This window comes from Sinohyriopsis cumingii, chromosome 3 (genome assembly GCF_028554795.1).
Source record: "Sinohyriopsis cumingii isolate HCF-2022 chromosome 3, ASM2855479v2, whole genome shotgun sequence".
In the NCBI taxonomy this organism is placed as follows: Eukaryota; Metazoa; Mollusca; class Bivalvia; order Unionida; family Unionidae; genus Sinohyriopsis; species Sinohyriopsis cumingii.
This window is the reverse complement of record NC_142963.1, coordinates 28,356,169-28,375,985: the sequence shown is the minus strand read 5'-3', so window position 1 is coordinate 28,375,985 and position 19,817 is coordinate 28,356,169. Positions and strand designations below refer to the sequence as shown.

The 19,817-nt window shown below is 34.5% G+C and overlaps 1 protein-coding gene across 1 annotated transcript in view; it reads left to right on the top strand.

Moving 5' to 3' along the window:
* LOC149802599 (uncharacterized) overlaps nt 1-19,431 on the top strand; it is a 91,167-nt gene extending 71,736 nt beyond the window's left edge. The window contains exons 12-16 of the mRNA XM_089951877.1: nt 76-152; nt 905-979; nt 7,151-7,225; nt 15,200-15,451; nt 17,043-19,431. Coding sequence (XP_089808003.1) covers nt 76-152; nt 905-979; nt 7,151-7,225; nt 15,200-15,451; nt 17,043-17,065 — 502 coding nt within the window. The 3' untranslated portion in view covers nt 17,066-19,431. The remainder of the gene's footprint in view (nt 1-75; nt 153-904; nt 980-7,150; nt 7,226-15,199; nt 15,452-17,042) is intronic.
* Nucleotides 19,432-19,817: the final 386 nt, after the last annotated feature.

Below are 19,817 nucleotides of genomic sequence, written 5' to 3'. Positions count from 1 at the left end.
ACATAATGTGCCAAAATTTTTTAAATACTTTTTCCATGAAAATCATAGTATTTTTAGTACAATTTTCTTTTGTAGGGTACATTCACAAGCCATACCTCCAGCAGGTCCTGTTTCCAGTTCAGGAAGAAGCTATGGTGGTGGAGGACATGCAGGTGAGATATCAAGAATGTCATAAAATTTCTAGCAGGAGGGTATGTGAAGAAATCCGATGGGTGATATTGGGGTCTGCTTTATTAGAATTGGCTTCCATTAAAGTAGTCAGGGTTCATTGCCATGTTACCAGTGGAAAATGGCCAGATTCTGGCTTGTAATTATGCTTTTCAACATGTTTAGTTGATTTATAATTAATGACTTTAAAATGGGTCTTGTTTGCAGAATCTCTACAGAATTGAGTGTACGCAATTCTGTTCCTCAGTTAACCCAAAACATTAGTAAACTAAAATGGATAAACTAGGTCGATTTTGGCAGCAAGGCAACTGTTTTGTATTGTTAAGGGCTACAAAAAATGCAATAAATTAAACAAAATTGATTTTGGGAGGGAATGCAGCAATATACTTTATTTTATGTTGATCTCACATTGGGTAGGGGAATGGCAAATATAGTGCTACAATGGAAAGGAAACTGCTGAACTTGGATGGATGATTACAAACCCATGCACGTGAGAAATTAATGCAGTACTTTAGAGGTTGAAAGCAAGCATGATAATGCTGTAACTGAGTGTTGTATGAGCATGTGTGTCATATGGAACGCATGAAATCAGTTTAACCTTCAGTGGCCCCCTTGCAGGCTTAGGGATGTAGAGTGGGTGATGTTCCTACTGGCATTTTGAACTTCTTAAAAGAGTGGTTTATATAGAAAAATCTAAGCTAATATTTTAAAGATTTTACCCTTTTTTTATCCCCAGCCTTACCACCAGCTGGTCCTGGTTCCAGTTCAGGAAGAAGCTATGGAAGTGGCTATGGCAGTGGAGGGCTTGCAGGTAAGACATCAGGAACATCATAGTTTGGAGGCATTGAGGATATCTGAAGAAAACATAGGATATTGGGTCCACTTTATTAGAATCAGCTCCAATGAAAGTAGCCAGTGTTCAAGACCAAAGTTAACAGTGGAAAATCTAGATCTCCCATCTTGTAATTATAGTCTTGGACATGTTGAGCTCTTTCTTGCAACTTTAATAGCTTCATTCATGTATATAGAATACAATTTTATATGATTTTGTGGTTCTCCCAGTGAAGAAAAATGAAATAATTTACTTGAAGTGGGCAAAGCAAAGTCCATACCACATGCTGCCAGTCTAGATGGATCTATCAGGTGAGGTGTGTTCCATCTAAAACCTTTTCTACCTCAAAAGTGTAATAGAATAGAAAGAAGCAAGAATAATCATCTGAACAAATTCTGTTGAAAGTGAGGTTTGTTTTAAAAATCTCACTGAAATTGAGTGTAATCAATTCTATTTTTAGTCTGCAACACCTTGGTTATCCCAAAATATAAATAAGCCAAACTGGATGGCCTAGGTGGATTTTTGGCAACAATACACTAATTTTATGTTGTTATGGGCATCAAAGAACACTATAAACATTTTAGTTTTAAATTGATTTTGAGAGGGATTGCAGCTTTATTTTGTTGATTGTACAGCATGCAGAAAGGGGCATTGGCAAACATATTGCTACGATGGAAAGGAAACTTCAGATCTTGGATAGATGATTACAAACTTGTACATATGCTGCAGTTGCAGTGCAGAGTTAACTGATTACTATAGCTATGGTTCCTATGCTACTGGCAAACCCAGGGGGTGGGGTGGGGGTCAGGAGGAAGAATGTTTCTCCTTTCAGTACATTTCCAGATTGCATTAACATTAGAATATGAGCCTGCTACCTCCTGAATCAAGCCCTACTAAAAGATGATTCACATTGTGTTCCATGCCCAATAGAGGCTGTTTCAAAATGTTAGTAGCACATCTTCGATGCTTTACTTAGCCTCATTTGCATTTTTTTTACTTGCTAAGAGGTCATCTAACGAACATGCCTGGGAGGCAGCGGCTTGAATTGCTGAAGTCATTAACCTGGCAGCTCACCATTCTATGTCGAATTGACTGTTTTCAAATCTTGATCTGATACAATGGGATTAATACTTACATTCCTCTCCACTCAAGCCTCAGCATGCCCTGGGTTATCCAATTCATTTCAGTTTGCTTATTATTTCACTTATCATTACCCTTCCTCTTCCTTTCCCCTTCCAATTGATACATCTTTAGACAAGGAGAACAAAATTTCTCTAGCTGCCATTTTCAGGATTTTATTCAGGGCTTAATGTTCCTTATTCATTGACTCAAGTCACCTGTACCAGTACGTTCTTCTGCTGAAGTTAAAGATAGAGACTGTAAGATCAGTGCAATTCTCCATTTGAAGGGTAAGCAGTTAGCCTAGATATTGTCCCTATACACTGGTGTCATGAAAAATTTTGTTTACTGTGATGAAGTGTACCAGTTTAAAGTTCTGCTGTTTGGTCTAAATAATAGATCCCAGGTCCCTTTCATAATGATGGATTGAATCATCACCTTGTTCCAGTCGACTTAATCTACAGCATTGGCGGTGTACTTGGATGAAAGTTATATTCTTGTCATTGATATTTCCTTTGAATCATGTTTTCTTGAACTGGGAAAAGTCCAGTCTTTGGCCATCTCAGAGTTTTGTCCATCTGGTTTTGGAATTTCTCACCAATTACAATCTTGTCTGCCTATCTCATGTCCATGTATGGATCAATAAACTAGTCAGATTTGTTTCCACCAGGATCTGGATTGCAGCAAGAGAGTTCTTGAAACTGCATGCCTTGCACATTGCAACAGTGGGTTTGATACTGCTGGGCCATCTCTTTGCATCCCTTTACAAATTACGCTGTTGGCTCATTGGCACCCTTTTTCCAATCCACTTGATGAAACGGTCAGGATTATGACCGATGTTTGATCATTACAGAAATGGTCAGTGGTGCAAAGTAGTATTGGCTCACAACAAGAATTACCCCTGGAGAACCCCAACTGGATGTGATGATCTGTATGGATATCAGTACATAATGTTTGTGTGTTCATCTGTTGCCAGGCTTCAGTACCATCATCAGCACATGGATGACAAGGGAGGTGTATCTTCACATCAGCCATCTTGAAATGAGGGCATTTATTAACACCTGCCCTATATCTATTCAGTCTAGTATTAGATCTTCTCAGGAAGATTCTGGCCCAGTTGAAATATTTTTAAACAACTAATTTCACAGGTGTTGCTCCCTTGCCTGGAGCATCTGCATGCCTGGCTCTTGTTGAAATGGCTTTGCAAGAGAAAGAATTTAGACCTTCAATTGTGGAGAGAATCTCATGAACAAGAAGGTCCTCCACTCAGAAGTGTTAGGAGCAAAAGTGCTGCTGAGTTTTTAGGGACCGGTGCTGAGCCAAAACACATCCTTCTGAGTATTTTGCTCCCTTAACTTGCTGACTTTTTTCCCTGGCTCTATGAAGAGAAAAAATTCATCCTAATTACCATCAGAGGCTACTGCTTCATTATATATGATGCATTCAGATGTCATGGCAGAAGCAATATTGGTCATAAGTGAAGATCTATCAGACCTATTCAGTTTTGATTTAGAGCAAATAGAATCCCTCACATGTTTCCAAAATGGAATCTGTCCTGAGTTTTAACATGGCTCATTTCAGAGAAATTTGAATCATCACCTCTCCGAAGCTAATATCATACAAAAAGATATTTCCTGATAGTCATAGTTTAAGCATGCAGGGTGAGTGAGTTTCATATCCTTTTAATTGACCTGAAACTATGTTCAGTTCAGATTGGATGGTTCACTGGTCCTTGTGATGCAACCAGGCTTGGTTGCCAGAACTTGGTTTTCATCCTTTTGCAGTCAGAGACTCACTGTATGCTTCCTCTCTTGAATAGACATGTTGAGAACAGTGGCCATGCAAGACACTACATGAAACACAGGCAAGTCATGACATATGCAACCAATTTTTTTCCCAGTGAAGACCAGGAAGCTGGATATCGTCCCTCAAGCCCCTTTCTTCATGGTTGAAGTTGGTTATATGCTCAGCATACTCTGAAGTCTCAAAAGACCAAAATGGCTTTATGAGGATTTCAGTGCCAGAATGAAAGCAGTCTCTGTGAGCCTTACATTCAAACACAACATTTGGATCAGGGGCATAATAGAAGCTATTCACTGACATGTCTGACATAGAGTCAACCTCCTCCACTTTTTATCTTGGGGGGATTATCATTGAGAGAGACAAATTATGAAACTGCCAGTTGTCAGATTATCATCAGACCCAATTAAAATCAACACAGCTTGTTAGCTCCACAAGTGAAATTTTGTCACTAGAAGAATTCAGTAACTTTCTTAACTAGGTATATTGTCACAGATAAGATGGCCACAGGCAGTGTTGCTTTCAATTTATGAAAATGGTTTATCTTTCACATAGGGTATCTATCCTTTTATTCCAGCTATACCTAAGGTATAGGTAGGACACTCAGCATTCCCTTCTCCTATTACCTATTCTTCTAACATTAGTGTGATTGGGAATGTATATGAAGGTGAAAGCCAATTTATTCAGTTTCAGTAAATTGTGTTTCTCAGGGAATACTTACGCACTCACATTATTTATGCACCCTCCCATCTACCCTCCATGCAAACGTCTTCATTGGTATCACACTCGGTTGAAAAAATAACATGACCAGTTAGTGGCAAGGAGAGGTAATGGACAAAGTTATTGCCCTTCATTTATATATAGTAGGGTTGGATTTAGTAGGGTTGGATTCAGGAGGTAGAAGGGTTATATCATAACATTAATGTGATCAGGTAAGTAGTCTCTGTGCAATGTTTATTGAAAAAATTTGCTTTGTATCCATCTAGGAAAAACCCTTGAATTTGAAAATATGGATCAAAGTTGGTGAAAAACTAGGAATTTAATCACCATCCCCAACCTGTAATTGAGTCATAAATGAACAAATCAGAAGTTTAATTTGTTCGAGTACAGTGTCTTAATAATCAAAGTAAAATTTCAACTTTTTAAAAAAAAACTCCCTTCAGGGAGGTAGATGGAAATAGAAGTTTTATATTCTGTATTCTGTTTTGGAGCTAATTGGATGATGATAAATACCAGAAATTACATTGCTTTCCAAGAGAAAATTCGAACATGATCAGTAAAAAACAATTGAAAAATTTAATTTGTGTTGTATAATCTGAAGTAAATTATGACTTACTGAACATATCCTAGTCCATTTCCTTTAAAAATAGATATTGTATCCAGTTTTTCTTTATAGTCTGTTTGGTATATTTAATTTATTTTGTGTGCTTGACCTATAGCTGACTGACAGTAAGAGTTTTGGCTAATCTGACTGTTGTCATGTTTTTAAAAAAAGATATTTAATAAAAAAATAAGACTGCTCCAGTGGTCTAAGTGGTTCAAGTGTCCAATTTAGATGCAGGATGTTGTAGGTTCGAACCCCAGCTGAGTCGTACCAATGACATACTAAAAAATGGTACTATCTGTTGCCTTGCTTGGCATTCAGCATTAATGGGTTAGTGTTGGGACTATTGATGTAGGGTTTAATGCCATTTTTCAGCACAGGATAGGCTATACATGGCGGCCAGTATGAATGGTGGAGGAAGAACCCAGGAAAGAACCACCAACCCATGAGAAGCTACTGGCAAGCTTTCTCACATACCCACCTTGGCCGAACCTGAGACTCTAACCCACGCGGACAGAGGTGAGATGACAATGGTCTGTAATGGTGAGCACTTTAGACCACTCAGCCACTTGGGGCCCTGTGTTGGGACTTGTCTGCCTGGTGTCAGGTTAATGTGACTGTGTAAAATGATGCTGTATGTCTATGGCATGATGCCCAGTTGCTAGACATCACTATAATATGCCACAGTGCTGACATCTTAGCGATATGACTGAAAAATTGTTAAAGCTATGTTCAAAATCCATATCACACACACACACACACACTAAAAACTGAGTTCAAGGCCTCACAATGTTTATGACTTATATATGTTCTGGAAGCAAACATGTTGACAATATTTTGAATTTTTCCATTAGAGTTTCAGAAAATGCTAGTGTGACTTAGGTCAGAGGGGATGTATATAATGAGGTGTTTGTAAACTAAGTTTTCATTCTTGTTTTAACATCGTTCTTTGGGAATGTATGTTCAGAGTTTATAATTGTTTTCATATATAATTTTAGAGGAATTATTTAAATTATTCATTGAAATTACAAAGTGCATGTTGACTTTTTGGACCAAAACACTCTTTGGGGATTATTGAGGATTTATTCAAAGATACACTGGATTGTATTTTTATGGTACATCACCATATTCAAGATATGGAATTAGTTTGGAACATTCTATACTTTTGGACTTGTGGTAGAACATTTAGGATTATTGGGATTAAATTCACAATACTGAAAGTATCCTTTGAATTATAACTTTGTATTCTGGGAAAATAAATTGTTTGTTGAATTTTACTAAACATGTTGGTTTTGCTTCTTTCTGTTACATAGTTTAAGACCATTGAGTCATAACAGGACATATGAAATGAGGCATTCTATTATGGAAATGGTTGCCAATTTTTGACTAACCTATTTTGAGGTTGCTGTTATATGTTGTATAACAACTAGTGAAGCTAAATTAGAAGATGTTGCTATTTTTATAAACTTGAAATAGTATTTCATCTGCATTTTAATCACAACATTTGCAAAAACATACTGTGACTATTTTGAACTTTTTACACCTGCTTCTCCTTATTTTCACCAACTTCACCCTATTCTGGCTAGAGAAAGGTAATTTTACCCAAATATTGAAGTCCAGCTTGGACCTGGACTTAACTATCATTAAATACGCTTAATTGCAGTTCATAGCTGAATGGAACAAGATGAAGGTTCTGGCAGACAAAATTTGACTTTTGATCTTTTGATTAATTAAATTTCAAAATAAACATTATAGGGCAGCCCTCATGAACATTGTTGAATCAATATATACTATTGCTGGGAGACTTTTAGTTCACATTTATAACAACCCTTGCCTATAAACTTTCTTCATGCCAACATGTGCAGTTGACCTCTTAAAGATTTTACTCTTTTTTTTTTTTCCCCCAGCGGTACCCCCATCTGGTCCAGTTCCCAGTTCAGGAAGAAGCTATGGTAGTGGCTATGGTGGTGGAGGACCTACAGGTGAGATATCAAGGATGTCATAACGTTTTGAAGTAGGAGGTTATTTGAAGAAAGCAGTGGGGGATATTGGCATCTGCTTTATTAGATCAGCTGCCATTAGGTGGCCAGGTTCAGGGCCAAGTTAGCAGTTGAAAATCTCCAGCATCCAGCCTGTAATTACACTCCTGAACATGTTGAGTCATAGGGAGGGTATCTTTAAAGTTGGATTCACTAAAAAATTTGAGATGATCATGAACTCAAAGTGGGCAAAACAAAGGGTAAAGAACATGCTGCCAGCCAGTGCTGTTTGTACTTCATTGTCGCAGCATCCATCTTGAAAATCTTATTATTGTTCCTCCTGAGTTAATGGATGGTCATGGCAGCATGTGGTTTTCACTGAGAGATTTCTGATGTCTTACAGCTGGTCATGACCGAAACTGATGTCCAATATGGTTGTATATCTGCAGGGTTATGCTACTAGGGCAAGCGGGTAACCAAGTTGCAAACAAACTGTAAACTTAAATTAGGAAAGTGAAAATGACTTTGCCCTGTCATTTTTGTAGCTGTTCACTGGGTTGCATTTGTTTATGGCTTTTGAGATGCTCCCTCAACCCAACCAAGTAGTTAGTGTTGTAGCCCCAGGCGGAATGTATTATATGAGGCCTTAGCACTGACGAAACACATTCTTGCATATTTACAGGCATGTGTTTTAATAGCTGTCTCACCATTAACTATTTCCCCTGCAAGATATTGCAATAGATTTCCACAAGTTATTATTTGGTGATGAAACATACCAACTTCTGTTTTGAAACTAAAACTTCTGGACATAAATAATATTTTGTGTTTGAAGAATATAATTGGGGGAAGACCTTTCTAAATAAATATTTTAAAGGTTTTATCTGCTGTGTTTGCATTATTTTCATCATAAAATCTATTTGAAACCCTAAGTGTACCTGCTAAAAGCTTCATAATGGCAAACATCACTCTGTCCTGGAATACCCCAGTATCAGACTGTCTGTTTGCTGTGTTCATCAGGCACATAAATTGAGAAAAATATACAGTTTGAACAAAACAAAAGGTAAATATTATGTGTTAAAAGATTTTGCCGAAAAGAAAAAATATTTAGGTCAGAAATATATTTGACTATGCTGTGTTCTGGAATTTGAGAAGCACTGTAAAGTTATTTTTGTTTTCTTACAATACTCAAGTTTGTGAAAATGCAACACAAAAAAACCAAAGCAAAAATATCCAAATTGTACATGTCAGTGTTACAATTAGATAGATATTCAAACCATAAATTTGCAGTGACATCCAGGGATGGCTGTGTGCTAATTCATTTACTTTCATTTGAGATTTCATCATCAACGAGTACCTGAAATAATGTAGTACCTAGATTACATCATTATAATTACAAATAGTTATAATTATTTAATCTCTAGAACAAACAAAATTTAATTTTTATCCTTTTAAAAATTTTTTCAAAAAAATGACTGTTCAGACTTGTTTAGAAATGTTTTCGACTGCCATTTTCTTGTGAAGTTTTACAAACTTCCAAACAATAAACTTGTTGCTCAAGTGATAATTGGTTAAGTATTTTTACCAATTTGTAATTATACTATTGTAGTTTAGGTAATCCTGTCTGTTAAAAGTATTTACAGCATACAGTTTCAAATGTGCTCTTTTGAAGTCGTATAGCCAGAATTCATTGCATATTTCTCCACATCCAACATAAACAATTTCAAGTATGAATACACTGCATATATGATACATTCATACAGTTACAAAATGTGTTTCTAACATACATACAACACAGAGAATTTACTTCTTAATGATAAAATATTGCTTGAAACCAGTATTAAATGTAAATATGCATAATGGGAAATAGAGTACACACTTTAATTCTGCTACTCCATGAACAGAAAGACTTTTTTGACATGGGATTTTCACCAGAAGACTTATGAGGTTGAGTTGGTCTCCAATAAAAATGGTAACAATCTATGTCCATATGGATGTCACAGTGACCATCTTAAAAAACTTATTATCAGTAGTCCTGAACAAAAAGTAATATTGCTGTGGGATTTTCACCAGGTTGACTTGTGCTGCCTTGTTAGTCCTAAATGAAAATGGTGCTGCTCAGACATCCAGTATGCTTGCCATACTGACCATCTTGAAAATCTTGTTATCTATATTTCTCAAGAATGAATGTTCATACCAGAATGGTGCTTTCAGTGAAAGAGTACTTATGAAGTCTAGTTAGTCCTAAATGAAAACAGTGCCTATCTGACTTTTAATATGGTATCCACAATTTGAAAATGTTGTTAGTCCTACTTCTCCTAGATTGATGGACAAATCAACTTTGTGCTTTCATCAGAAAGATTCCTTATAATGTCTAATTTGTACTAAGAGGAAATTGTACCAATTTGATATCCAATAAGGCCATCCTGGAGACCATCTTGAAAATCTTGTTAGTTTTGCTCCTCCAAATTGGAAAGGCACATGAACAGAAGACTTCTAAAAATGTATTTTTCACCCAAAATCAATATGGTCCAACAGATAATTTGAAAGTGTTGTCTCAGAATAATATCATTAATGGTTTCAGCACTGGGCATTTAAAAGGAAGAAATGGTCTTAACTGGAATTCATGGAAATTCTTTTCAGCCACTAAAGTGCCTGTCTCTTCAGTTGACTCCTGTTTATGAAATATATTTCTTATGCAAATTAATTTTTGAAAGCTTAGTTGATAAGGGATAAAAGTCTCCAATAAAAGGCTTGATCCATAGTGAACTGGGAAAACAAAGTTAGATCCGACCATAGTGAACTGGGAAAACAAAGCAAATTTGCCTTTACAAGTTAAGGGAGTAAGGTCAGTTTTTTGGGTAAAATTTGTGTCATGCTTAAAAGATGACACTCTGCGCGAATACAATTTTTAGTATAACAAAACATAACTGGCTGCCTTTTGCTTGGTGCATTTGATAAACAGTGGCTACATTTGATATGTTCAGGACCCATAAAAGTGTGAACATGCTGACAAAAATTTTAAAACAATGGAATAACTCCTTTTTTGGAGTCTGTCTTGTGTACAATCCAACTTCAACCATGAATCAATTACTGTTTTAAAACTGCAAACATAGGGAACAGGTTATTTGGTCCCAGTTGGATGTCTCATTGCAGTATTATCTTGTGCATTATTGTTGGTTTTTTTGTCAGCAGTATCTCATGACAGACATGATTTTTCTCCATTTTAAAGTGGAATTCCGCTTTTCTCCTGACTTGAATCAGATTTTTCTTGATAGAGTGTTTTTTATATCATCTCTAATCCGATGTTTTAAAAATGGTCTGTTCAGTCGCATTCTGGAATGACCCTTGTAAATTATTCTTTCCATATATTAGCTAGCACAAAACTCACTTAGAGAGTATTCTGATTAGTCAAACGTTTAAATTCGTCCAGTTAATTTTCGTGTAATGTAAACTGATGAAAGTGGGAAGAAGAAGCATGCTTGCAAAACCTGGCATCCCAAGTTGTTGAGAGAGACCATGACTTGAAAAGTATAGATAAAGGTTTAAAAAAACATATGGGAATGGTTGGATTAAAAGTTGACGGAAATTTAGTTGGTCATTTTAGAAGAAAACAGAACACTAGAGAACTGGCAATTTCTGATGTCTGCAAGAAAGATCTGAATTACGGTAATCACGATTGGAAGAGTTTGGAACAGCACCTACAAAAGAAGCTGCGTACAGAAAAATTGAAGCTAGGAAGGCATCTGGAAAAAGTGCAGTTGATTACTATAAGAAGAAAGATTTCTTACATGAGAGAACAGATGTAGCCCTGTCAGAATATGCACACTTCCTGTCACCAATACAAGCACTAGCTTGAAAGGAAAAAGGCTCATTGAGAAGGAATAGAAATGATTGCATATTGAGCCCAAAAAGTCAGCGGTGACAAAAAGGAAGGCTAAAGAAATTTTTGCCAAAGCCGCAAAAAGAGCTTGACTGGCATATCAACAGGTTGTGTTCATTGGAGAAAAAAGACAAGTGAATAGATGGGATTATTTGTATATAGTTGATGTATTTGGGTGTTTATTTTACAGATTTGTTATGAAAGAGAGAAGTATAATATATTTGCTGCAAAAATTGAGAAATTATTGTTACTTAATTACGATGTGAACACTGACATGTGTATGAAATAACTTCAGCATCAGTAGTATTGGAGAACAAATTCTTGTGACTAAATATTGTGAAATTATTGAAGTCAAGTTGAACATTTTTGGTAAGTTTATTAGTTTTTCAAATGATTATTTTGGTTTATTTTGTAATCATAAGTGGCACCAGGAGCAGTTTTTTATGAGTGTAAGATGCATTTATGGCCGGGGGCCCCTGGAGCCCCAGATCAGGGGCGCTGCTCCTTGAGACCCCATTGGGAGAGGACCCCAAAATCGCCTTAAAATTTTTCAGCTTTTTTTATGGAAGACCAAAATCGTGTCTGCTCATAAGTCAAGGATTTTATGGTAACCTAATCAGTAATTAAACCTAATTAGCAATTCTTCTGATGTATTTGCGTACATAGGTAACAGCGCATACATATGTACCATTAAATAACAGTGCATGGATATGTACCTGTAAATACCAGTGTATACATATGTAGCAGTAAATACCCGTACATCTGTTATGTGCCAATATATACCTGTGCATCCCTATGTACTAGTAAAGACCACATAGGTGTATATATATATACTAGTGCATAATTTTGCAGACCTGCCAACCCTTACGATTTTGCCATAAGTCTTGCAAAAAGTACCCTTAAAATATGGACTTTCAAAATAAAGAAAAAAAATGGGAAAATGATTGTTGCCGAAAAATCCCAAATAAGTGGTTCATCCATATTTGATTTGGATCCAGATTTCATGTTAGAATTAGTGGAATTAGTCAGGAAACTAGACTAACTTTACAGTAGTACTTAGATGCTTTAAACTGCACATAAGTTTTACAATTGTAGTTGATGATATTTTGTTACACCTTACTGAAAACTGGTCAGACTTATGGAAAAGAAATTAAATGCTTTACTGAGAATAGACTGTACTTAGATGAGGAAGTAGAGTGCTTTCTTGTGTTATCAATATATTTATTAACTCCAACACTGACATTGAAATAGAAAAAAATGTGTTTTCAGTTTATCAGTGCTATTGTACCATTATTTGATATAAATTTGGTCTTTAGTCTATGAAGATATCTGAATTTAATTACAATTAAACCTGTTATGAGACACCACCACTTCTGCCAACAAAAAGTGGTCTCTCTAGCCAGGTTGTCTCTCAGAGCAGGTTTGTACAAAATTACCAGTTTCCAAGGTAGTTTCAGAACAATTTAAAGTGTTACAAGTCTATGCTCTTAAAATAAATAACACAAAAGAATGAAGACAACAAGCTTTATAAAATTTAACAAATAATTTATTTCCCTAGACTACAAAGTGAAAAATGAGAAATAGAACTTATGGTTTTACAAATGAAATCCAAAAATGATCCAAGAATTAAAACACGAGTCCTAACAGTGAAAAGTCCAAAGTGAACCAGAGTTCAAATCCCGATAAAAATCCAAAATGGAAGGCAACGACATCTGTAATAGTCAACTTTGTACTGATGTCTCAACAGTCTCTTGTTGAATCATAGAAAATATTATTCCAGTTTTTGAATTCCATATAAATTCTAGTAAATGTCTTTGTCCAAGAATTACCAGAGCACTTTAGTATTTCTAGGGAAAACAATCACTTGAATTCATTAATTTGAAGAAATTAAAATTCAGGCCAAACTGGTAACATCAAACAACTTGAGGTCTCAAGTGTAAAGGCACACCTGATATAATTCTTATCATAACATCAGTTATAAGATTAACTAAAATGCAAAACAGATTCCCAGATGGGGGTCAAGAGTTCATCCTTCTGGAAAAAATACAAGTTTGTTTATCAATTTACACATGTTTGATGTCCAGTTATGACCGTGACTCAATAATTGTTACTCTAAGAAAAAGTTTTTTAAAAAAAGTTGTTTACTAAAACTGTCACTGATTTTGAAACAAGGTCAGCAACTAGATACAATGTTTCTGTTATTAGTTGTTTACATTGAAAATAAATAATAATAAAAAATATAAAAAGTCAGTCAGAACTGAGCTCTATTCTGGACAATATCAAATCCAGTAAACAATAATACATTACAATAGCATGTAATGGAATGAAAAAATTTTTTTAGTACCAACAAACAAATAATTAAAGAAACAACCACAATCACTGTACATATATTCTGTTCTTTATTATTAATTCTTGCTAAAATGTTTTATGCATTCATCTAAGAACAAAATTATAAAGCAATAAAGGTATACTTTCATTAAACATGAAATCACATTTACATTTGAAGATCACTCATTTTAGCATTTCTGATTTACTCCTTTTCCTTTATAACAACTTAAATTGGTTTTACTGACATTTAAACTGCTTTTTTGTGAGTGGTCTGCTCTTTTTCACTTCTTTAAGTTACAATAATTTTCTCCAGCCATAAAATTTGTCTCTGTTTAGTTGGAGGTTCATCCATTGTTGTTTAGGTTCAAGGTGTTAACGTTATTAGGGCTCATTGTAATATTGAACATAAAGATGGTTTTGACTGGGTTTTGCAAAATAAGAAAAATCTATTGTGCATTGCATATCTAACAATTAATGAAATACAAAGAAACAATTATCTCATCCAGAAACAAAACCATTTACTCGAGAGACAAGAGTCAACGGCTTCATTCAAATACATGGATTAGCTCTGTAAACAAAGTGTGTAACAGTCGCACCAACTTGAATAGACAACAATTTTGTGATTGGGACGTAATCACTTAACATCGGGGGAAAATCAACAAACTATGATTATTCTCTCTTGCTGGTTTAATAGTCAGTGACCTTATTCACCCCCAGGCAGTACAGATTAACTCGAAAGACAAACAATATACGCAACCACTACATCAATTTCGGCACTAGAATGGCAGTTCATGACATGTACATTAGCCTGGTTTATGGACTGTAGCATCTATCACTGGTAGCCACAATCCTTTTTCTTTTGTTTTTAAAAAAAAAGTATTATTCCTTTTATGTGTGGTTTCTTATTAGAACAGTCGTTACTAATCAAGCGATCATTGTAACAATTGATTACATATAGGTCAGAGGTATCTCTTTTTTCTTTTGATACGGTCGTTCATAGGGATGCTTGGTCCTACTCATACATATGATCTACTATAAGGCCGGGAAGCAGGCTGAGTGAAGGAATAATTAGTCTGGTTCCCTGCTTCATATGCTGTCTGCATTGCTCTCCCCTATACCAATAGAAGAGAACAACACAGGGAGCATACTAAGCAGGGAACCAGACTAGGAAATAATCTACAGGTACTTTAGTCTGGTTTACAACAGAAATTATAAAACACTATAAACATACATAGAAAATATTCAGATATTGGTAGCCAGCCAGTCATTCATAGTGTCTAAATACATATTTTGCCAAGATGTTGCTGGTCGCATTCAGCAGATGTGGTCAGAAGTGAAAGGTGGTCACTCATAGCAGAGGTCGCTTACAACAGCTTTTACTTTTGTATTATTATTATTAGTTTATAGAGAATAAATGTCATGTCAGTATTTACATCCAGGCACTAAGCAGTCAGATATATTGGTTGTCAAAATATTCAGTGAATTCAAACAGACATTGCCATAGAAAAGATTGAATTGTTTTCGTGTTACCAGTAATACTGTGACATTACATGTTATAAATTTCGTCATTAAACCTTTTATCAAGTTATCTGAGTTTAATTATCCATGTTTGTAGAGTAAAACTTTTGTCATTATATACAAGAAATACATGTTATATATATATATATATGTGTGTGTGTGTGTGTGTGTGTGTGTATGTGTGTATATATATATATATATATATATATATATATATATATATATATATGCATACATTATTGATTATTTAGGTGGGGTTGGTGGCTACTCATCAAGTACGCAAGCCAGTGGATATGGTGGCTCAGTCAGGCCAGTTATTGGTTATCCCTCAAGTGGCTACCCATCTGGGGGCTACACATCAAGTGGTTACAGCCATAGTGGTTATGGATCAGGTGGCCACACAGCAGATTCTTTGCTGGGTACCTACCCAACATACCCTTCAGGAGGCCAACCTCGCTCTGGAGGAGGATCAAGTAGGATTGAGGATGCTTACAACACGTTTAGTAAGTTTCAGTAAGGAGGTGAAATCCACATGAAGTTAGTAATGATGTAGAAAATTACATGTTTTATTCTGACTTGGAGAAAAGAACAATACTGTTATGGCACAGGAATACACGTCATAAGAATTTAAAGTCCATGGCATGATTCCTTTGCTTTGTCAAGTAATGTAATGGTTACATACGTCATCCTGAGACATACCTGTAAGTTTGTGAAAAGACCACTCACTCAGTGTAAAATAATTATTACTGATCCTAGAAACAGCAGTGTATTATTATTTTGGCCAGGTAAAGGAACTCAGAATTTGATCATTAAGCTTTCAGCTGAGAAGAGAAATCTTTGTGGATCAGCCTCTGATACATCAGCAGTGTTGTGCTGTATGGAATTATAATTTTCCAGCAACTTTTCCAGATCTTGGACTCTGGCCACACTTTTGCATCATCATGTGTGTGTGCAGCTGTAGTCACTTTGCACTGTAGATCATAAGAATTGCCAAATGCAATGAAAATTTTTAAATGGTAGTTGATTTCAGTTAAGCTGAAACAAATTTGGCATTTTAAATATTCAGTGACATTTGTGTTGCCTGCTGGGTGTCAGTGCTGAGGTACATGAATTTTGTGGAGAAATTTCAGTAATTTTGTTTTTGTTTCTAATCTTAATTTAAATATCTTTAAGTTTACAAAATGATTGTATACTGCTTTATTTAAGGTAAGAAATTACTATCAATACTTTGAATTCAGTAAAGTATCTTTTCTAAAATTAGAAAACTAGTATGACAGGTCACACCTAGTGTACTGTATAGTTTTTCCTCTGACTCGGAACAAAAACATGTATGATATTTCAAAGTACTTGTTCTGTTTAAAGACAGATATCCCATCAGAGATAAGTTTAAAGTGTGGTTTGAGGATTTGAAAGGGAACACAATATCAAATAGTGCTATGGTGTATATTTGTGATATTCAGTTTTTAGGCAGTTGCAGTTGTAATCAAGGTGATCGCTACTTTTATGTTTGAAATTCTATTTTAAGTTATGATATGTAGACATGATTGTGGCATAAATACTTGGATAGCTAGATACACAAAGGGTGAGGGTTTATTGCCTTCTATATGAATTTGTCGGAACATGCATAGCACAAAATATGTGACTTTGTAATCATTGAGTTGCCAGCAAGTTTTTAAATCCTAACATCAAAGGTCTGTGGAAATTTTTAACATAAAGTATGTGGGCATAATATTAAAAAATATAAATCAGCCTGTAATGGCATGAAAAGAAAGTTTATTAACATGTCAAAACTCTTGTCTGTGTCTTGATTGAATTATGTATTCCCATGCATTTTGAATAATCGATTTCTTTTAATTTCTTATAATGATGAATTTTTAATACTGTAAAAGGTTTGAGAATATTGTTCCAAAGATTTACAATATTATTTTAAATGCACAACATTGAATAATCAATAGCTTGCACCAGTTTATTTTTATGAGTTTTTCCTAAGCTCTTTTCTGTAACTATAACTGAAATAAAGATCACAAGTTTAAAAAAGTTTTTCAGGAATTTTGTTTCCTTATGAAAATTTCTTTTCTTTTCTGTTTTTTGCAGTGAATAGCATATCTGGACGGTAAATTTCAAAGTTTGAAGGACTGCTTTAATTGCACAGACACAAGAGGTTATAAAGAATAGTCACCAGACATGCAATAACACTCCATTAATCTCTATTTTAGTGTGAAGGGACATTGATATAGATGTTCATTGGTGACATTTAAGCAAATTATATTTTAGCAAGGAATTACTTAAGTATATTTAATGTTACTTAATGGAAATTTTCAATTTAATGGTTAAACAGTGGATAGGTGTCATTATTTTTTTAAGAAACCAGTTTGTAAGGCTGGAATTTACTGGTGAAATTTTTTTGGTAAAGATTTTTATATTTGAACAAGGGTTACAAAAAAAATGTACAGAATATTTGCAATAAAAATATATTTATGAATTCAGGTCCCTCTATCCTAAAATAATACTTTGCATTTTGAATTTTAAAAAATTTGTACTCTCATCTTGAAAATATTATTTGAAATTGACTTATTGCACTTATTGATTGATAGATTATTTTCAAGTAAGATTTGAATCAAGTTTCATTGATGACAGAGCATCCGGAATAAATCAAGATATTTGTAACTTGCCCAGTGAGAATGCAATTTGTACAATTTGTTGGCAGAACAGGATCAGTGCCATAAAAAAAATGAAAAACACAGACCCTGATATGCCAAAGCAACATGTGATAACAGATCTGGTTCTGTCATGGTTAATCACACTTTGTACTTAAACCGATTTGGTTTGCTATGCATCCAAAATCATTTGTGTCATGTTTATTGTACCACTGGAGTTGGTAGGAAGTGAGACAGCAGTCATTTTTCTGTCATCATCAGCCTCAACAACAGATTGTCTAGGTTTTGGTTAATGTTCATTCATTCCTGGTATTTTCTAAATCTCTTGGTGGAATTTCTTTATGTTTTGGACAAATTATTATGATGCTATGACAATTGATTCTGTAACATGCTCATTCAACCTTTTTAACCTTGGGTCAAGGTCACATTTTACAGTAATGCTTCCATCACGTAGACCCTCGACTTGTATATATTGTTTTGCTGCCTGTTATCCATTAAGAGTTGACATTTGTTAATGTTGTTACAAGTAGTAAGAAATTGCCACCATCACCATCTTCCAGCAGTTACGGGAGTTGGTTATATGTAAAAATTTTTAAGGTTAACAACTAACATTGTATAGCTATGTAAACAAACCACATAATATAATGCAACTATTTAAAAGTTACCCCCTACCCCACAGTGACAATAAATTGGTGAGTTGGGGTTGGGGGAATGAGTTGTTAATAGGTATAACTGTAAATAAATCATGTTGGAAATTATTGCTCGTTCATATGTGACTTGTGTTTCATCTTACTTCATTAGTGTGATCATGACCATGAAATTTTGTTCATTTTCATTTTATTTTGGTACACAGTGTACTCATTGTACCTTACATAAAATTTATTACATTACAATATAATTAATCATTGAGCCTAGTTTAAAATGGTAAAAAGTGACATGATAGTGAGACAGAAAAGAATTATTTTAGAATGGATGTAGTGTTTTTAATTATTTTTGTATCAGTTTTACAAATTCAGTAAGTTGAGTATATTCACAGCAGTTTTTCTCATTAATACTTTATATATAGTCAGTATAAGTTCAGTCATTTTTGTGCAAATGTAGATTTCGGGATTGATCTGTAAAAAATGAAAAATAACATATCTAAATGTTGAAAAAAATTAATGCATGTTGATTTTTAGTCATATTCTTGGATGAGAACAAAATTAATTTTTAAAGGAAACTTGTTCTGATGTAAATGTCAGTTTTTCTTGCAGTGTGACAGGAGCTTCATGAGATTTTTTTATATTAAATCATACCACATATATTTGATTGCACATATTATTACAAAAATATATTAATTGTAAATATATATGGAGTTTTACAAGGTTTGGTGCATTCCCAAGTCATCAACCAGTTGAATACTATATTGTGTGCATCACATTGATAAAGTTGTATATTTACCTATTCCGTCATTTTAATTACACCTTGTCAATGTAATTGTCATGTACTCAATATTTACCATTTATGGAGTTTAGAGAACCAGAAAGACAAAGGCAGTAAATAAGAATGACCCCTTCACGGAATGTAGAGAATGAAGGCTAGATTTATATCCTCTTTTGGAATGCATATTCATTACATGAATAAAGATTTTTTGTGATGGATTTACTCTCACAATGACATTTTTCAAACTCTTATTGGATGTAACTATTTCCTCTATTTTCCTTTTTTGTTTGAAAAATTTAAATGCAAGAATTACGTTGAACTGAACTCCATAAAGGAGGAAAACGTTTCAGCATTGGTCACTGCATTTTTACCCATATTTCTGTAATAAAAATATCTCAGTCTCAGTACTAGTGTTTATTTTCAATGAATTTATATTCATAAAAAATAATCAGAACTAAAACTCGAATATTGTTGTTTAGACAATTGATGAAGCTGTTTCATGCTGTTGTGAAAGATAAGCCTTCTATGACATGTTAGGTAACACTTTTCGTAGAGTTGATTGTGTGTAATTGCATCAGTGAACAAAACATTAATGCATGTTTTCATACACTGCTTGATCAATTGAATGAAAGAAGGTAAAGGTGATGGACAGTTTTGCAGACAGCAGCAATAGCATCAAACAAAGAATGGAATCAAGTATCCACATTTATATGCCAGACTACATGAATTTGTGGATATACAAATTTACTGGAAAACCTTTAATTGCTTTACTTCTACAAAGAAATGAGAA